Source organism: Acytostelium subglobosum, assembly GCF_000787575.1.
Source record: "Acytostelium subglobosum LB1 DNA, scaffold: scaffold5, whole genome shotgun sequence".
NCBI lineage: Eukaryota > Evosea > Eumycetozoa > Acytosteliales > Acytosteliaceae > Acytostelium > Acytostelium subglobosum.
The window spans coordinates 1,099,151-1,119,207 of NW_012236527.1; the positions used below are offsets into that span (position 1 = coordinate 1,099,151).

A 20,057-nucleotide genomic window follows, 5' to 3' on the forward strand; every position below is an offset into this window, starting at 1 on the left:
GTAAGGGTGGGGCTCGTGGATACAACAGGGTGTAGTCCTAGAGACTGCAATTGCAATCAAAATCAAACTACCTGCCTTTCGTTCCGTGTCTATCTACATGCGAATCTCAGATTAAATCATGAAGTGGGGAGGTCAATGAAAACAAAATAGTTGAAAAAACAAACAAAAAAGTTCGATTTATCAAAAAACGGTGAAGGTGATCACGGAGAAGCCCCATGAAGAGTGCACATGTCATCATTTCTAGACAACTTGCAAAGAAGATGTGTGTTAGGTGGGGGATGGATGAAAATATCTGGGCCAGTGGCCCCCGAAGACGGCATTTGGTGACACGTCAAATGGAATGCCGATGGATGGAGAGTCCTCACTTATCATCTAAATAACCGAAGAGCTTAGTTGGTGAAGTGAGAGATAGATAGAACGGAACTTATCAAGTTATCAGAGATGATCGAATGGTCATGGCATGCACCAATGCAACGATCAACTAAAATATTATTGACGGGGTTTGATCAATAAGATCCAGAAGTAGGACATCCATGATATGTACATAATTCGTCCATCCAACCCCCACTTGCCCACGCTATTTGTTGCCGGCTGGATCGAAAATTCAATCTACTCTTCCGTGATTTAGTAGCCACGTACACACACTTCCGGTTCAAATTCCAGTGATCCCTGGTTCCAACTGTGCCTCCTCCAACAACACAATTGGAACTTTCCAAACTTGTAAAGGGTGTCAATCCAAATTGAATCGGAAGGTTACTTGTGTGTCAGTTTGTGTGACATCATCATCATAATGACGATTGGATTTATAATTGTGAGGCCTCACGAGGTTTGGTGAATAGAAGTGAAGTTATAGGGGGTTGGATAATTAGTTACATTGTGTAGTTATTCATTGGTGTTGTCCAACAATCACAGGCAGACTGTGATCGATGCTTTGGCGATGTGGACTGATGCCTTGCGCGACGTTCAAGGACTGGAGACATGGATCACACACTCTGGTCGGACTGTTCATTCTGAATTTGGGAAGGGGCACTTTGTTGCTGGCACACTTCTCACAGAACACCTTGCCGCAGTTGGAGCAGTTGAACCTGGTCTGGAGAAGAGGTGACACCATCTGGTTGAGCAGACCAAACGTCTGCTTGCAGTTGGCGCAGTTGGACACCGATCCAATCGGGATCTTGGTGGGAGGGATGTAGGACGCTCCGACATATCGATGGAATGAGTCCAGTGCATTCTTCAGTCCATTCTCATCGCGCAGTTTGGTTGATAGTAGTTTGACGCGTGATACCACGTCTGTATCGTCGATCACTGATAGGATGGCGTTAGACATCGACTTGGCAGAGAGCTCCTTGCTCGACAGCGCCTTGCCAATGCCAACCTCTTGAATGCGCTCGCCCCAGAAGAACTGGTCGCCAAAGAATGGAACGATCAGTGTTGGCTTGCCACTGAGTATGCCTTGGGCGGTGGTACCTGCGCCACCATGGTGGACCACCATCGACACCTTTTCAAATAGCCATGAGTGGGACACTGGCTGGTCGAGCAGGTAGATGTCTTGGTACTTGTCACCAGATAGCTTGAGACCACCCCAGCCCTGTGAGATGATTGCTCGGCGTCCAACCAATTTGACTGCCTCTGCGATGATCAATGACATGGCATCAGGGTCCTCAATGACGATACTACCGAATCCAATGTAGATTGGTGGTGAGCCTTGGTCCAGGAATGTGACCAGTGTCTCGGGTGGGGCCTTGTCGTTGGTCTCTGGCAGGAACCAGTAGCCTGTCAAAGAGACCTCTCCGCCCCAATCAATTGGCTTGGGCACCAGATGCTTGCTGTAGCAATAGAGGTAGGGTATCCTGTAGGTCTCGGTGATGGCCACCGAGGAGTTCCATGCAGGTAGCTTGAGAACCTCTGTACGCCACTGGTTGATCTGTCCACTCACTGGCTGCCAGAGAATCTTCTCCATCATTATGTGCGTGGCAAGGTTGAACACCCCACCAAGTTGTGAAGAGGCAAATGGAGCGAAAGGATTAGGGTACATCCTGGTCCTGTGGAATGGCATCGTGAATGAGTGGAAGAAGGGTATTTGCAGCGCCTGGGCAATGTGTGGACCAGCAAAGCATCCTGGCGTGGCGATCAGTGCCTCTGCGTCATGACTAGCCTCTGTGCAGCTCCTGAGCAGGTCGTCAATGAATTGTCTGAACCTCGACAGCGCCTCCTTGATGAACTTGGGAGTGAAGATACCGTTGCGCACGCACAGGTCCATCAACTCCTTGGGATCGCCACTCAATGGACGGAAGTTGAGGCCAAAGTCTTTTGTTACGAGGTCGCGATATAGCTCGTGTGAGGCCAGTGTCACTTGATGTCCAAACGTCTTCATCGCCTTGGCCAATGCAAGATATGGTTGGATGTCTCCACGCGATCCAATCGTCAAGATGGTGATCCTCATGAACCTTGTCGGTATTGGAGTGATGGTCTCGGGTGAGGGTATCTGCGGGGTCAGTGGAGCCGCCATTGGCAACTCATTGCTTCCAGACACGGCTGTGCGCAATTGTGAGGTGGCGGGGGCTGTCGCATGCACCGCCTTATTCTTCTTCCATTGATCAAGTAACAGATTGTAGACCTGTCCACGATGCAAGAATGACGAGAAGACAATGTCTTGCTCATGTGTAGTGATCTTGAGTGCATTGGGGATCAATGTCGAGTGTCTCTGTATCTGAGTGACACTGTTAAACGGAATAACAATAGTCCTGCGTTGAATACCAAACTTTGATCTAAAGCATACAAAGTGCTTTGTAATGTACAACACTCCATATTTGAGTTGTGCTCCTCTAAAGTTTGTACAGTTGTACCCTATGATTGATCAAGTGATTGGATTGAATGAGTGAGTGATTGTGATCACACATGATGTGAGAGACGAGCGAGTGTACATACATGTGATCAGTGGTTCATCAGTTGGTAGGCCTAGTTGATGCTTGATCTTGACTGCCTCGGATGGCGTGAATATACCTTCCTCTTTGTTGGCACTGACATTGTTGTGAGTGTCCACCAACAGTTGGTAGAGGCCATAGAAGTTCTGGATGGAACCAAAGATCCACTTGTGATCGCTGGTGATCACCTTGATACAATGATAGAAGACCACTGATCGCTCCTTCTTCACGCTGACCACATCTTCAAATGGTATCAAAGCCTTCATATGCTTGGATTTGGATCCATCCTTATCTCCACTAGTTGTGTCTTGATTGTAGTTGTTGTTTGGTGAGAATGCAATGTAGGACTTGGTGACAAAGATGTGACCTTCGACAAAGGTGTTGGTGGAGGAGTAGTATAATGTGCAGGATTGATGACTGACTATCTTCTCGTTGAGTGGCAGCGAGGGGAAGTCGTTGTGAAGCTTGGAGATGAGGTTGGGTTGCAACTGCTTTTGAATTAGTATTGTCTTGTCGGCCTCGGAGGATGACAGCGATGGAGATGGCGCACTTGCCATCAATGGCGATGTGCTCGTGCTGCCACTCTGAGGCGTAGTAGTGTGTGGCGAAAGCAAGTTGCTGTTGGACCTTGATCTAAAGATTGGAAGTGGCAATGACTTGGGGATGACGGGGATGAAACTGGTCAATGTACGCCAACGTCCAACCTTCTTCGCGGACTCAACTGGCGCGGACTCTGTTGGTGAAGCCAGTCCATGCTTGCTGTGTGCGATTGATTGATTGATCTTGGTGAATGCTTCGATGGTGTTGTCGTAGAATCGTTCGTGGTCCTCGATCAGGTCAAAGTTGAACACCTCGTAGTCCTTTGTGATCACCTTGATGGCTTCTGGTGAGTCAGCCTCGCGTGGATCAATTGATATCGAGGTGATATCCGTCGCAGGGATGATCAACACAACCGAATCCTCGCCACCCTGTGAGCTAAAGTAAAGTCCATCATCCGTAAGATATATATTGCCCTCATAGGACAGGTCATCATTGAACAACAGGCATGTCTTGTCTGATGGATTGGATGGGGAAGTGTTAGTGGCTCATTCATCCGCTCATTCAATCAATCAATCAAACATACGTGCAATGATGTGAACACGTTGATTGTTCAATCTGAATATCTTTTGGAACTCGATTGTCTGTAGCTTGAAGGATGAGGATAGACTGTCGCTGTGATGTGAGGTCAAGGTTGGACTCCAGATGTATTGCAACAGGTTGAAGACCTCTTCTGGGTTGGAGACGGGCGTGATGATGAAGTTCTCGCCACGCTTGGTTGTGATGTAGATCGAGTCATAGAACATGGCGGCCTCGACATCCATCTCAATATTGACAATGTCCGCCATGGAGATGATTAGTGTGAGGTTCTTTTGCATGCGTCCAATCTCGTTGAACCACAGGTCGACCTGGACCTCCGAGTCGGCTTCGAGAACGTAGATCTGCGAGTCAGTGCCAATCTCCAGACAGAAGGGGCGCGAGGCAGTTTGTGGCAGCTTATGAATAGAGGTGATGTTGCGCAAAGGTATGACGCCGTTGGGATAGTAGGTCTCCTTCGCGTCGGACGTGCGGTACCATGACAGCGAGTCGTGATTGAGCACGAACCAGTGCTTGCGCCAAAAGAAGTCGCCCTTCATATTAAGATAGTTCTCCATCGCGTAGCCAGTGTGTGATTGTTCCTTGGGCATGAAGCACAGCTCCTGCGAGGTGATTATCATGTTGCCAGTGGTCATGTGATTAGACAGCAACGAGCACTCGCAAAAGCCATAAATCTCCTGATCGCCAGAGATTGCCGTTGCCTTTTGTTCCAGACATGTCAACTCCTCCCTAACCATTGACTTGAATCGCAGTCTTTCTTCATTCGATTGGAATCCAGTTGGTATTGGTCTAGTTATAACTCTTTTGTGTGAAGGTGATGTGAAGTCCTGATGTTGTTGTTGTTGTTGTTGTTGTTGCTGTTCGGATGATGTTGATGTTGATGATACATCATCATAAGGTTCAAATATAATGAACTTTGGGAATGATGATGTTTGTTGTTGTTGTTGTTGACCAGTTGAATCGATTGGCCTTGCGCCTTCGATCTCATCATAGTACTCGCTATAAGTGTCATCGAAACTCTCATGATCCTCAAGAGCATCCACTTCATCATCATCCTCATTCGGTAAACTAATACGACTTGTATTCAATCTACTTAGTGACGATGTCAAACTATCGATTGATATCTATATATGGACTTGTTAATAAACCAATTCATTGCGTTTCAATCAATTGATTAATAATTACTTACCTGTCTCCATAGTTTACCATCAACGATAGGTATAACATTGTTGTTATTACTATTATTATTACTATTTACATTCATTATTACTTGTTATGTTTTGGATGATAATGATGTTCAACAAACCACTTCCTTGTGTTTATTACACTTCGGTGTTTGGACTCGTGTGTGTGGAGTTGGTCCCTGGTTCGTGGGGTCATCTTGAAAGAAAGGGGTCGCCCCTTTGACTCCAGTTGCTTCGACATTTTGATATTGTGTAAAGATGTAGATACAACAACTAAGTATACATTGTGTGTGTATATATATATGAACAAGTCAACTTAACAAATGATTGAGCCTTTTGTCTTCACTATCTATCAAGACTTTGATTGACCTAATTAGCTAACTTCTTTGGACTTCAGGTTTAGATGTCGTGTCGCTTCATGAACAAACACACACACACACACACAAAGGAGTTAAACCGATCCAATCTGACTGACAATCAATCAATCAATCAACATGTTATAACATGTTTAACAGAGGTATGATGAGGTCCACTCTCATTCCATCAACTTATCTTGTAATATATAATAATAACAAATTACCATGGTAATTAATAATCTAAGACTTGGAAATAATAGTATGAATAATCCTAGACCATGGTGGCTATTACTATGTGTATCATTGTTAATAGTAGTATTCGTGGCAGTATCATTCGTTGCCAATATATATGATAGTATGCTAAAGGAGAACAAAGCATTACATGATGAATTGTTAAAGACTGGATTGGTTGGAAACTCAATGAAGAACGATCTTCATACAATCAACAAACATGTAGTTGAATTACAATCAGATTCAAAGGATAAACTTAGAGTATTGGAGGATGCTGTCAATATATTGAACGAATCATATCAACAACATGTTAAACATAACTTACAACTACAACTAAAGTTACACAAGTCTGAACAAGACCTAACACTTCACGTCAAAGAGTACAAACAACTTCAAAATGAAGCTCAACAACTACAACTACAACTTCAACAACTTCTACAACAGAATGATCAATATAAACATCAACTTCAACAGCCTTTACAACAACAAGATGTTGTACCATTACTCATATTCACATGCAATAGGGCCTTCTACTTGGACCAATGTTTGCGTACTATATTGTCGTGAGTATCCATCCATTGAGTGTCGCGATCAAACATAATCATAACTAACATCCATGTTGCCAATGAAGTATTCCAAGGGATAAGGATAGACATCCAATAATAGTATCACAAGATTGTGATGATGAACCAACAACCAACTTACTCAACACAGTATACAAGGATGATATCATCTTGCTAAGGGTATGTCCAGAGAGACCAAGATATCATAGCTCATTCATTCAATTATTGACCAATCAACAGCATCAGAACAGAACATCCATGCCTTCATATGAGGCCATTGCTACTCATTATCATTGGGCATTGTCACAGGTGTTTAGGATGTCATTCCAGGCGGCGATTGTGCTGGAGGATGACTTGGATGTGTCACCTGACTTCTTTCAATACTTTGATGCAATGTATCCATTGCTGCGGAACGATCCTTCATTATATTGTATAAGTGCATGGAATGATAATGGTGTGCCGGAGTACATGAACCCTGATCAAGAGGCATCGCGACGCACTTTCCAGCGAACAGACTTCTTCCCGGGTCTTGGCTGGATGCTCACAAGGAACTTCTGGAATGAGTTGGAGCCAGTGTGGCCAGCCAACAATTGGGATGACTTCCTTCGACAGCAGAGTGTTGTAAAGGGACGCCATTGCATACAGCCCGAGCTACCAAGAGTCAGAAACATTGGAATGAATGGCACCAGTGCCACCGACATCTATGAACGATTCCTCAAGAAGATGGACTACAACAATGTCACCATGGACTACACTCAAGTCGACTTTACCTATCTTGAAAGAGTATGTTTGAATGATCATCGATTGATTGAACGACTGACACCAAACCATCAACGACAAAAGGACAAGTATGTGGCGTACTTGAAGAAACAGGTTGACGCGGCCAAGTCGATTGACTTGTATGAGATCGATTCATTCCAGTATCGCAACCTTACTTTGAAGGCCACATTCAAGAGTGATGCAGACTTTAGGATGTTCAATCATGTACATGGACTGATGGACGACCTCAGAGAGGGCATGTCCAGGACATCATTCAGAAAGATAGTCACCATCTTTGTCGATTCCAACAAAGTATACTTATTGCCCAAGGATCAAGACTGGAGTGATATCAAAGTGATTGGATGATTGATTGATTGATTGATTAAACACAAGTGCAATGATGTTCATTACTGGGCCTGGCCTTGGGCTTGTAGTTTCTTGAATTCCAACTCTCGCAAGTAGGTGGAGCTGAGCTTGAAGTCGCCACCCTGCTCCACTCCATCAAAGTAAGTGATGGCATATATCTCCAAAGGCTTCAGATTGCTCTCTTTCCTCTTCTCATTGATGAACAATGCTGTCTTGAGTGTCTCTGGCGAGATAACAATCACCTCCAATCTTGAACTAGTCATAGTGTTGGCATAAGGTTCCAACAGTCTCAACATCTTTGTGAAGTGATGACGATAGCATTAGTATTATGAGCCAATTATGTACATGTGCAAGCGTCAATCGAACATACATTGTACTCAACATAAGGATTGACATGTTTGATGAACTCATAAGTCTTGTTGGTACGTTGGTCAAAGGGAGCAATCAGCTCAGAGTACTTCTTGGACTTGAGTATACTGTTGTCTGTCACTCCAATCTCCATGTACTCACTGCACAGCAGTGCAGACATGGTCAACAGTATCTTGTGACCTGGATGCATGTGATCGAACGTGCCACCCAACACGACACCCTTGAACAATGGCGCAAAGGCATGGGTATTGCTGCCGTCATGCTTGTCAAAGACTGATTGCTTATACTGATCAGTAGGGTATGCTACATTGTCATCAAAGACCACGAGGTTGGTGTGGCCAGACAGGTGTGCACGGTCGGCTTCGTCGACAAACAGTGCGTCCACTTGATGCTCCAGTGGCGGCAGCACTGGTTGAGTGGCGTGAATGTGAGCAATGTGTTGAGATGATGGAGTGGCCATGTGGGGAACGATTGTAACATCCAATTCACTGTTCAGTCTATACATTATCTTGTAATATGTGTCGATGAGTGACTCCAATTGCTTCAGACGTGGTAGATGTTGGTTGACCAGTGGCGAGCAGTCTCCATTGTTACTTTGAACATTGATAATGTTGGGAAGCTTTGTGAATGGGTTATTGTTATCCAATACATTTGTTATTGGTTGTGACTGATTATGTTGTTGCTGATTTTGTTGTTGTACGAATTGAATGTACAGTCTCTCCTTGACTTTACTCTGAGCAGCAGTGAGTTTGGCTAGATTGAGTGTATGAATAGCATCACGAGATGACTCTGAGAAGAACAATCGTACCAATCCTGATCTGAAAATTGATGATGTCATTGTAGTAGTTATAATATATGAAACTAATTACAACAATAAATAAATATATGTACAATGATTTATTATTAGTTAAAACAATCAAGTCAATCTCGAGATCGTGAGTCTGTTCATGTGCTGCAAGTTTGGGACCTGGGTCCCACATTCTGTCTTTGTTCCATCCCAGTGGGAATGAACTTTTGAATGTTCCAATGACATGATTATAACACAACGTTTACAAATATATACATATAACTTAACTAACAAGTAATATAAGTAAGTCAATGAATAGATGAACATCATCCATGACTGATTGAATGAAGAGTGAGTGCTTTTACAAACAAACAATCACACAACTCTGAAAAAGGAAAGTGATGGTGGGGTTCCATCCATTTGTAATAAAAGGGTCCAACCTTTGTGTTGTGGCAGTGATAAACTAGGGACACGCGATCCCATTTATATTGCTATCGTATCTATCTCAACACATTCAATTTCATTCATTCAATCAATAAGCAGTCAGTCTGAACTTGAACAAGATATTGCTTGTCCACACACCAAACAACATACTTGCTTACTCAAACGAACGAAGGGAAGGAATCACAGTGTTATCTTATTAGTTGTATAGTTAGAGATACATAAGATAAGAACAAGATGAGTGAACAAGAGTTTTCGAAAGGTTTAGCTGGCATCTATGTTGCCAAGTCTGCTGTGTGCACAGTTGGTGTCAAGGGCACTGGACTAAACTACAGAGGCTATGACATAAAAGGTACCAATCATACTCATTCAAGGACAAGATGATACTTACTTACTAACTTGCGACGACAACGATGATGACACTGAACAGAGCTTGCTGCCAAGTCCAACTTTGAGGAGGTAGCCTACCTCTTGATATATGGATCATTGCCAACTGACCAGCAATTGCTCAACTACAACAGAACATTGGCATCATTGCGTGATATCCCAGGTGCTCTCAAGGATTGTTTGGAGCGTATCCCAGCCAATGCACATCCAATGGATGTTCTTCGTACCGGTTGTTCAATCTTAGGAGTATGTACATCATCATCTGCCCAATAATCACATCATCTGCTCACTCAATCAATCAATCAATCAAACATAGACTTTGGAGCCAGAGAGTCCAACGAATGATCATTACCAGATCTCAAATAGATTGATCGCATCGTTTGGATCGATGTTGTTGTACTGGCATCATTGGGTCTGTGGAGGAAAGAGAATCAACTGTGTGACATCACCAGATGATACAACTGCCAAGCACTTCTTGAAGCTGCTCAGACAGGATGGTTTGGAGCCATCGCCACTGCATGTGCGCGCCGTCGACGTCTCCCTCATCCTCTATGCCGAGCACGATTTGGCTGCATCCTCCTTTGCTGCACGTGTTACTACCTCTACCCTCACCGACTTTTACTCTGCCATCTGCACTGCCATCGGTACCCTACGCGGACCCCTACACGGTGGAGCCAACGAGGCTGCCATGAAGCTGCTCGAGCAGTACCCAACGCCAGACGAGGCGGAGGCTGGAGTAAGTGTCAAGACAAGGACGGGGCATAAGGCCTGGCCTACCTTGGGCCAACTCACTCACTCATTCAATCCCTCACTCAATCAATCAACCAACATAGATCATGGGTATGCTGTCAAAGAAGGAGTTGATTATGGGATTCGGACATAGAGTGTACAGGAATGGAGATCCAAGGAATCCAATCATCAAGGAGGTGTCGAGGACACTTAGCCAGGCACCAAACGGCAACCCCCAGCTGTTTGCCGTGTCGGAGCGCGTCGAGCAGGTGGTGCAGCGCGAGAAGAAGATGTTCCCCAACCTGGACTTCTACTCCGCGTCGACCTACCAGCAGGTGGGCATCCCAACACTCTTCTTCACACCAGTGTTTGTCATCTCGAGAACGACAGGCTGGGCTGCGCACATCATCGAGCAGCGTCAAGACAACAAGCTGATCCGACCATCTGCCATCTACACTGGTCCAGACACCAGGCCATACGAGCCAATCCAAAACCGCAAACCTGTAAGACAACAGTCGTCCCTCTGATCAGGTCTTGGCAGGCACAGAGGGGGGTCGATGCCATCTTCATAATCAATCACATCCACTTATACCAATCATTCAATCATCCATTCATTCATTCATTCGKTTCATTCAATCACCAAAGTGATAATATTAAGCGATTGATAGAGTTAGTTTAATGCAATAGTGTGATTCATAAATGAACGTGCCAACTGGAACGCAATCGGTGATCATGAAGGATGATCAGTCACGTGGTCTTTGATTGAACATTTATAAATAAATTTATTTGTGGATGGAGTGATGATGTTTCCCTCATGATCAAATTTAACGAGTTGACATCCATGTCTTACACTTCATTCATTCAACCATTCATCAGTTCAATCCATTCATTCAATCAATCAATCCCCATCTTCTATCAAATAATGAAATATTTATTATTAATTTTATCATGCTTATTGGTAACCATTGTTAATGTATCAGCTGATAGTATAACCATTCCAAATGATTATATTACTATTTGTGCCACTTGTAATAATGAACCAGGTGGTGTACAGAACTTTTATCAATGTGGCAATAAGTCTTGTTCGACTTTCAAGGTTGGAAGTTGTGTACCAAACATTAATATTTGTTCTGGCAACGTAACTTCGTCACCACCAACATGGGTCTCCTACTCCTGGCCACCAACTCATATCATAATGGGAGAGAAGGGTGACCTAATGACCACATTGTTTAGTGATGCCGAGTGCAAGATGGTTACCTACGGACCAAATCCAGTTTGGTGTGGACGATGTGCAATGTACAATGCCCTCACTCCAACATGTCCCGAGAACTTCCTCTACACTGGATCTTCCAGCCATCATTCAGTATCCATGGTCCTCTCAGTCCTATCCATAATCATTTCTTTAATCAATATTCTTTGAAAAAAATAAATAAAAGTCTGATGAGCGAGAGCTCTAAATCTCCCAAGATTGATTCTCATCAACCCAAACATCATTATCATTTTAGATCAATCAAAGATGGAACAAGATATTGATGTATTGTTCAGACGATTGATCAAGAATTGTTATATCTCCAAACTGTTATTCAATCAAGTCCATGACATCCACATGATAATGTTGGAGCGGACCATCATTCACACACTCAATCAATCAACATCATCAACAACATCAAGTAATAAGAAGAAGAAGAATAAGAATAAGAAGTATATAAACCAACCAAGGAAATGGAAAGACTTTGTTGAACATTGGATTCAATGTGTCGACACATACTTTGGCGTACGTGATAGTGACATCAGTGAGCCAGTCAAGTTTGAACATGGCCCCTTCAACATGTATCAAGGCCATCACTATATCATCAAGTACCTACTCGAACATGATCTTCAAAGATTAAAGACGACATTATATGCATTGGATGTAATGTCTTCAATAGGCAGGATGGACTTGGTTCGATATCTACATGATAACAATGTTGTGGCATCATCAAATGCGATGGACCATGCTGCCACACTCGACATCTTCATCTTTCTCCAACAACATCGAACCGAGGGTCATACACTCTATGCGTTGAGCATAGCTGCGTCGCATGGCCGCCTCCCAATAGTTGAGCATATACTCAACACGGTCACGGACAAGGAGTTGGACTATAAACTTGCGTTGAACCAGGCAGCTATACAAGGACATGTTGATGTGTTGCGATTCATTCATCATGATGGTAGCTATGCCAAGCCGGGACTCAGGACTCTGTTCAGAAATGATGATACCATGGATATTGCAGCAAGGAATGGCCATCTCGAAGTTGTCAAGTACCTCCACGATAATGAATATGGGGGCTGCTCACAAGATGCAATGCACTTGGCATCCATCAAAGGCCATTTGGATATCGTTCGATTCCTACACGAGAACCGCACAGAAGGTTGCTACACGCATACAATGGACTTGGCGGCAAGGAATGGACACTTGGACATCGTAACCTATCTCCACAACAACCGCACAGAAGGTTGCGGGTCAGATGCCATGGAGTTTGCATCAAGAAAGGGACACCTGGGCGTGATACGCTTTCTTCATCATCATCGCACAGAGGGCTGCACATTTGAAGCGATATATAACGCATCACTGAAAGGACATTTGGAGATTGTTCGCTTCCTGCATGAGCACAGGACCGAGGGCTGCACTGATGATGCCATGGATTTTGCTGCTCTCAATGGCCATCTGGACATTGTTCGATACCTTCATGAACATAGGACTGAAGGATGTACCCATGATGCCATGGACTATGCTGCCATGTATGGTCATTTGGATGTTGTTCGATTCCTTCATTACAACAGGACTGAAGGATGCAGTGTGTATGCCTTGAACAATGCAGCGCGGTATGGCTGGATTGACATTGTTATGTTTCTGTTGGACAATCGAACAGAGGGATGCACTGTGAAGGCCATGGACAAGGCTGCAAAGAATGGACATTTGGACATTGTCAAGATACTTCATTCAAGAGGGAAGGAGTGCAGCCAGCTTGCCATTGAAAATGCGGCGCAGAAAGGACGTTTAGAAGTTGTCAAGTTCCTCAGAGAGAATAGAACTGAGGGACACATCCCCCAAGCCATCTCCATTGCAAAGTACAATGGATTTGATATGATTGTTGAGTATCTTTCCACGCCCCTACCCACACAATCATTATTATCATCATCATCATCATTAATGGAAGGAGCTACCAGTCTCAAGAGGCAATTATCAAGGTAGACATCCTCGAGTTATTGTAGATTGATATCAATTGAATGAATGATTAAATGTGATCACATTTTCATAATCATTTTATTGTCTCTCAATTCTTTAATATGATTGAATAGAGATAATTATCATTACTCCATTCTGGATATCTCTCCCTGAATCACCTACTAATCCATCTTTATTCTCTTTCATGGTTGAAGTTGTTGTCTTTGTTGAATTGATATGTATGATGGGATTTATGTTTGGTATTAGTTTTGGGTGGTGGATTTGAATAGGTTCTTTCTCCATCTGGGTTGATATTGTTGTCTCTGTTGAATTGATTTATAAGATTGGACTTATGATTTGTCATAAATTGGGGACCTGGATTTACTACAGGATCTAGATATCTATCATTATCAGCATCCCTATATTATAAAATAAAGTAAAAGAATAAATCAGTTAATTATATTATAAAATAAAGAATAATAAATATATAATTACCCAAAAGCATAGGAATCTTGAGAATACCTATTTGCATATATAGAATTAAAAAGAATACCTAATACTATAAGTAAAATAAATAAATTCTTCATTGTATTATTTATCATATGATTGGTTATTGATTGATTGATTGATTGATGAATAAATGAAGAGACGGATGTATATTAATGTAAAGAAAGGATATTTATTTATGTCCTGATTTTTTCCCTTCATAGAATGCTCCAAGATTTCTTGTATCTATAAAGACGAACTTCTGATTTCACCACATTTTGGCATTCGTTCGTCTTTTGGCTGATCACCCATTTTTCAAACATCTATTATTATTATTTAATTTATTACTTACTTAATCAACAACAGATAATAACATATATAATATATATATAGGGATATAGAGAATGATAAGAAGAAATACAAGATTAAGACAAGAATATCTTTATAGAAAGAACTTGGAGGGCAAAGAGAAGGACAACTATGAGAAGAAGAGAAAGATAAAGAAAGCATTGAATGAGGGTAAACCAATACCTTCAGAGTTGATCGACTTTGAGTTTAATAAGAGACAGGAGTTGGAGGTCGATGGCGACTTCTCAAACGACAAGAAGGTCAATATCGACGATGAGTATGCACGTGCTGGCATCGACGATCCCAAAGTGTTCATCACGACTAGTCGCGACCCATCATCTCGTCTCGTTCAATTCTCCAAGGAGCTTCGCATGCTCTTCCCCAACGCACAAAAGATGAACAGAGGTGCCCACGTCATGCGCGAGATGGTCGAGGCCTGTCGCGCCAACAACGTCACAGATCTAGTCATTGCACATGAACACAGAGGTGAACCAGGTATGTTTGTTCGTTGAACGACAGTGTCTCTCTCTCGCTCACTTACTCATTCATTCAATCAATCAATCACTTATATAGTTGGACTGGTCATATCACATATGCCTTATGGACCTACAGCATACTTTGAGATACAGAACTGTGTAATGATTCATGATATTCAAGACTCACCTCCAGCATCACTAGCCTATCCACATCTTATATTCAACAACTTCACAACACCTCTTGGTGAAAGAGTAAGTGATACATGGATGGTGTTGCTACTCCCTCCTCCTCGAACGACGCACTAACTAACTTGTTCACTACCTCTAGACCGAGACCATTTTAAAGCATTTGTTCCCTGTACCCAAGGATGACAGCAGGAGAATCGTAACCTTTTCAAACAACTCTGATTTTATATCATTCAGGTAAGCAAGCATGAGCAAGGCAAATGAATGAGGAGGAATGCATGACCAACTAACTCGTGATACACATATAGACATCATCTATACGAGAAGGATGGACATAAGAATATACTGCTAAAGGAGGTTGGACCAAGATTCGAGCTAAAGCTGTACAAGATTCAGTTGGGCACAGTCGATCAGGATGAGGCGGATATCGAATGGGTCTACAGACCATACATGAACTCAACAAAGAACAGACAGTTCCTCTAACAGTTGTTATTGTTGAATCAACGAACGATAAATCATGTGAATGTGATCGATCAATCATCATCATCATCGTAATCATTTATTGGATAATTTGGATTGAGGAATGTGGATTGTGGATTGTGGATTGTGGACTAGTGGACACAAGCGGCTACTCACCGCTTGGTAAAGAAATTCCTGGCTGTTTGGATACCAGTGGTTGGTGGCTTGGCTCCACTACTACTGCTACTGCTGCTGCTGCTGCTGGATGATGGTGGCTTGGCTGTGCTACTGGATGGTTGTATTGGAGCTGTAACAGAGGTGGTGGACGGCTGAACGCCACTCCACGATTTGAGCACTGGAGCACTGGATGGCTGCGGTGGCGGATTTGAGCTCTTAAAAGTAGTAGTTGTAGGGGTAGTAGGTTGTGATGATGGCGAAGATATAGGTGTGGGCATTGTAGACCTAGGTATTCCCTGTGATGGCACTGTAAAGGAAGCCCTGTGCACTGGACCTGACGTTGGTGAAATTGGTTGTGAAGGTGATGAGGTGTTGGATGTTGGCATGGTCCTTGGGGGAGGGGATGACGTTGTAGTCGATGTTGGCATGGTCCTTGGTGGAGGTGATGAAGTCATCGGCGATGTTTGAATGATTGGCTTTGGATTCTGTGATGCTCGATGACTACTTGACGACACTACCCATCCTGCTGGTGGGGACGCACCCTGTGTCGAACCTTGTCGCTTGTGTGTTGTGACCTTGGCCTGCTTGAACTCATACGTTATGGGCTGCTCGATGTTGGAGAGAAGGGTTTCAATGCCCGGTGTCACTGGCATTGGTGTCTTGTGTAGTTGGTACTCATCGAGTGGCTGGAACATGTAGCCAAAGGTCTGGTGCTGTGCCATGTTCTCCCTCATGAATGATTGAGCAATCTCCTGTATCAGCTTCTTCCTTTGAATGAATGGATGCTCGTACGGTGTGTTGATCTGGAGGAAGGCCTGGAAGGATAGCGACCGCAGTATTGTGGCGAGTGATTGCTTGCTCGTGACAATGTCGTGGCTCAAGCCCAGGTTGACCTTGGTGTGCGCACCCTTGAACAGTCGCACACGATATAGATTCTGATGTTGTGGTGTCTGTGTTACGACGATCTGAACACGATTTGCCATGCAGTGACCACTGAGCACACCGGCCTCGTACTGCTCCATCGTTCCCGTGTACCAAATGATAACAACATTGTTCTGACTCATCAGTCGTTTCTTATGCTCGACACTCGTTCCAGCATTGGGCATGATTGAAGGCACATGGAAGATGCATTCCTGCAGACTGCTAGCGTAGTAGGGCGCAACGCTGCCATGATGGCCACGGACTTCAAGTCCGCCCATGTAGCCCTCATGCGTGGCGAGGTCGACCATCCAACCAAGTGATGTCACCATGTGCATAAAGTCCATATGAGTCTTGGGCGATGCTACATTGCTCAGTATCTCCTCTTCTGTCGTGTCATCTCTCTGCATCAATACAACGCCAATCCTAATCTGAGCTCGTTCGGAAGCTTGGTCAAGTGTGTCCAGTGCCTGGAACATCTGTGCAGAGCTGTCCATGATACTCAGCCGACTCTTGGCATCGGACGACAAAAGACCAAGGTGCGACAGCATGGTACGCGAGAGAATGAACTTGTTCTGTGATTGGTAGAGCGTGCTTGGAGGGGCGGGTGGACGGACTGTAGTGTCGCAGTTGTAGCCATAGATCGATTGCTTTAGGATTCTCTCTTCATTCTTGAGCAGCTCATCATCCTGTTGTTTGAACTCAAAGTTGATCGATTTGGACAGGTGGTCGTTGAGTGCCGTATACTCCTCGCCAGTGAGGTCGTACAGCTCGCTGGCAGTCTTGACAAGTACGGACTTGCTCAGGTCGAGTGGTGGCGGCATCGTTGCCGGCACCATCGTTGCGCCCGTGATGAGTATCTCGCCCTCAGTAGATATGGTCTCCAAACTATCGAGACGGGGCGTAAATGGAACAAATGCTGACGAAGTGTTCATCACGTAGCGACCAGTGCAGTCACGAAGGACTACCGTGACGAACGGGCCATCGTCGCCAAAGGGCTGGTCGATCAGGGTCAACATGATAGACTCTCCCAATGCAAACACTCTCACGCACTGTTCGGCGGGGAATTTGTCGTATCCTCTCTTCTTGGCCTGGCTGCGAAGGGAGGCAATCACCTCTGTCTCGGTCCACTGCGATGAAGTGAGTCCGCGCACACCCGAGTTGTAGGCGTTGGGGAACTGGCACGTCCTGTTCAAAATGATGTCCAAGGTGTGTTGCGCCATCTCCTTGATCCTCTGAGGTATGTTTGGTTGTGGCGGGGGTGTGGTCGGTCGTGACAAAGACGATGATGGCACGGTTAAGGACTTTTGTGCGCTTGTCGACGAAGTGATGGGAAGTGAATCGAGTCTCGATGATCGATCGCCCAATGCTGAACAGATGGCTCCAATCAACTCGTATAGGGTACTAGTGTCATATTTACAATTGTTGTCCAGTAGCCAGCCGTCAACGATCGCCCAATGGGCAACGGTGGACAGGGCAGTGGCCACCATCTCCTCAGTGTCCGACGACATTGACAAATCCTGGCATCGTGCGTGGATGTATCTGGTGAGCTTCTTGACGACACTATGAGCCAGTTGACTGAATCGCGGGATGGAAGTGTGATGGTCTGCCATCTCGGACAGGATCTGTAGGGCGTGTACGGCAACCTCACCCGTCCACTGATAGCCTGCGCTAGGGCCTGCTGGAATGATAGCGACCGTCTTCTTCAAGAGTATGTTGGTGGCAATGACGATAAAGTTGTCTACGGCGACATCATTTGGATGCTCTAGTTGGAACTGCAACACGTACCACATCAACGTGGTCAGATTGCCAGGCACCATCTCAGTGTTGAGGGCATGTAGCACGAGGTGTGCCACATGGCACTTGAGGTCAGAGTATGTGTTGAGCAATGGCTGACCAATGTCCAGACGCTCGGCCACATCCACTGGCAGTGCGGGGTATGAATCCATCATCTGTTGCTCCATGAATCCTGAACATTTGAACGAGAGGCTTGAAAATGCTGTGGACAGACTCGATATCTGGCCCAGTAGGCGAACAGATGCATTGCGCAACGACTCATTGCTGTTGGTCTTGGATGTGGTGAGAACGCGACTAAGAGCACGAACGAATGAAGGGACGAGAATCCTGCAGCCTGGCATGTTGGAGTTGAGCAAGAACTGTGAGTGAATGATCGCCGAGTGCAAGACCCTGCCCTCGCTCCACAGCGCCGAGCAAAGGCTCGAGTAGTAGCTGGCAACGTATAGTGATTCGAATGTGTTGGTTGGAGAGCATGTCTGGAAGATTGTGCACAGTGTCTCGACGGCGAATGACGCACCCTCTTCAAAGCCAGCACGTACAGGCTTGACGGCCTCGAACAGGTACTGTCCGAATAATGTGAGGATGGAGTTGCCATCGTTGGTGGCCTTGAGGAACAAGCCAATCTGTTGTTGCATGCCTATCATGGCCGATGAGAAACCGGCTGGGTTCTTGATGGCGTTGGGGTTGCCAATGATGTTGGTCATCATTCCCCAGAGGAACAGCAAGTAGTCGCGACTGATCTCCACGGTTATCGTGTGAGCGCCGTCCTCCAGGCTGACCGGGATCAGACGACCTGACGTCGCGCCGTTGTTGCTAAAGTATGTGTTGATCAGGGGTTGAGTGAGAGCCAGACATATGTCGTTCCACTGATTGATTGAGGCTGTGTGATGAAGCCAGCCCTTTGCCAGCTCATTCAACTTGATCCAGAGCGTGTTGTTCTTGGTTCGCGAGTGTATCAGCACTTCGAACAGCACCTTGATCAACTGTGTGCTGAGCGCGCGAACAAATGACTCATGGGCGATTGAGTTGGCGCACAGTAGACAGTCGGCCACGGCGATCAGCAGTTTAATCCAGTGCTCAAACAGCTCGTCAGAGAACTGATGACTATAATGCTTGTTGATGTCGTGGAACACGTGTAGCACCTTCTGGCACAGCACAATGTGCATGTCCACCGCCTCCTTGGACGGCAGGTTGCGTGGTTGAAACACCAGTGTGAGCTGCTCCATGATCCGCAGCTTGAAGGCATCCTCGTCGTCCTTGTCCAGGGGTGGTGGACGCCACTTGGCATCGAACAGCCAGCGTCGATACAGCTCGACACATGCCAAAATCGATTGTGACTCGGTCATTGGCAGCAAGAAACCCTGTTCCACCAAGTCCATCACCCAAGTCATATGTACTCGAGTAGGTATATACTTGTGTATCGGTGCCGATGCTTCATCCAACAAGAACAACACAACATTGGACACCAATGACTTCTTTACAAACTGTGGAAACTCATTCAATAAGCCTGTATCTGTTGTTGTTGTTGTTGTCAATGTCTGTTTTGTTCATTCTGACGAACTGAAAGACTTACTTTTGTCCTCATCGATCAAACCTAAATAACATGCCCAATGAATGAACATTGTTCAATGTCTATATTTATGTTTATATGTATATATATATATATATGTATGTAAGGTGTTATTTCTATAATAATGAGACCCTTAACATGATGCCCATACCCATATACCAAACTAACCAATGCACCTTGGCCCCAAAGGATCTGAATGAAT

General features: G+C 44.8%; 7 protein-coding genes across 7 annotated transcripts; 4 read left to right on the plus strand and 3 right to left on the minus strand.

Annotated features, from left to right (window-relative positions):
- Nucleotides 1-886: 886 nt before the first annotated feature.
- On the minus strand, nt 887-5,267 carry SAMD00019534_032030 (hypothetical protein; the record flags this gene model as incomplete). The annotated part of the gene is made up of 4 exons (XM_012901336.1): nt 887-2,847; nt 2,929-3,978; nt 4,048-5,168; nt 5,248-5,267. 4 exons carry the CDS (start codon nt 5,265-5,267, stop codon nt 887-889), a joined length of 4,152 nt encoding a protein of 1,383 aa, XP_012756790.1.
- Nucleotides 5,268-6,605: 1,338 nt separating this feature from the next.
- SAMD00019534_032040 (hypothetical protein) lies at nt 6,606-7,511 on the plus strand (the record flags this gene model as incomplete). Its single annotated transcript, XM_012901337.1, has 1 exon — nt 6,606-7,511. A coding segment is annotated over one exon (906 nt), but the record flags the coding sequence as incomplete, so codon positions are not given.
- Nucleotides 7,512-7,558: 47 nt separating this feature from the next.
- On the minus strand, nt 7,559-8,724 carry SAMD00019534_032050 (hypothetical protein; the record flags this gene model as incomplete). The annotated part of the gene is made up of 2 exons (XM_012901338.1): nt 7,559-7,813; nt 7,888-8,724. The coding sequence occupies 2 exons, from the start codon at nt 8,722-8,724 to the stop codon at nt 7,559-7,561; spliced, it is 1,092 nt and encodes a 363-aa protein (XP_012756792.1).
- A 627-nt stretch (nt 8,725-9,351) lies between these two features.
- SAMD00019534_032060 (hypothetical protein) lies at nt 9,352-10,757 on the plus strand (the record flags this gene model as incomplete). The annotated part of the gene is made up of 4 exons (XM_012901339.1): nt 9,352-9,466; nt 9,545-9,747; nt 9,818-10,237; nt 10,335-10,757. The coding sequence occupies 4 exons, from the start codon at nt 9,352-9,354 to the stop codon at nt 10,755-10,757; spliced, it is 1,161 nt and encodes a 386-aa protein (XP_012756793.1).
- A 1,358-nt stretch (nt 10,758-12,115) lies between these two features.
- On the plus strand, nt 12,116-13,459 carry SAMD00019534_032070 (hypothetical protein; the record flags this gene model as incomplete). The annotated part of the gene is made up of 1 exon (XM_012901340.1): nt 12,116-13,459. A coding segment is annotated over one exon (1,344 nt), but the record flags the coding sequence as incomplete, so codon positions are not given.
- An 866-nt stretch (nt 13,460-14,325) lies between these two features.
- Nucleotides 14,326-15,417, plus strand: SAMD00019534_032080 (hypothetical protein; the record flags this gene model as incomplete). Its single annotated transcript, XM_012901341.1, has 4 exons — nt 14,326-14,767; nt 14,846-15,000; nt 15,077-15,171; nt 15,243-15,417. Coding segments are annotated over 4 exons (867 nt in total), but the record flags the coding sequence as incomplete, so codon positions are not given.
- A 149-nt stretch (nt 15,418-15,566) lies between these two features.
- SAMD00019534_032090 (hypothetical protein) lies at nt 15,567-19,907 on the minus strand (the record flags this gene model as incomplete). Its single annotated transcript, XM_012901342.1, has 2 exons — nt 15,567-19,798; nt 19,859-19,907. The coding sequence occupies 2 exons, from the start codon at nt 19,905-19,907 to the stop codon at nt 15,567-15,569; spliced, it is 4,281 nt and encodes a 1,426-aa protein (XP_012756796.1).
- Between the last annotated feature and the right edge of the window lie 150 nt (nt 19,908-20,057).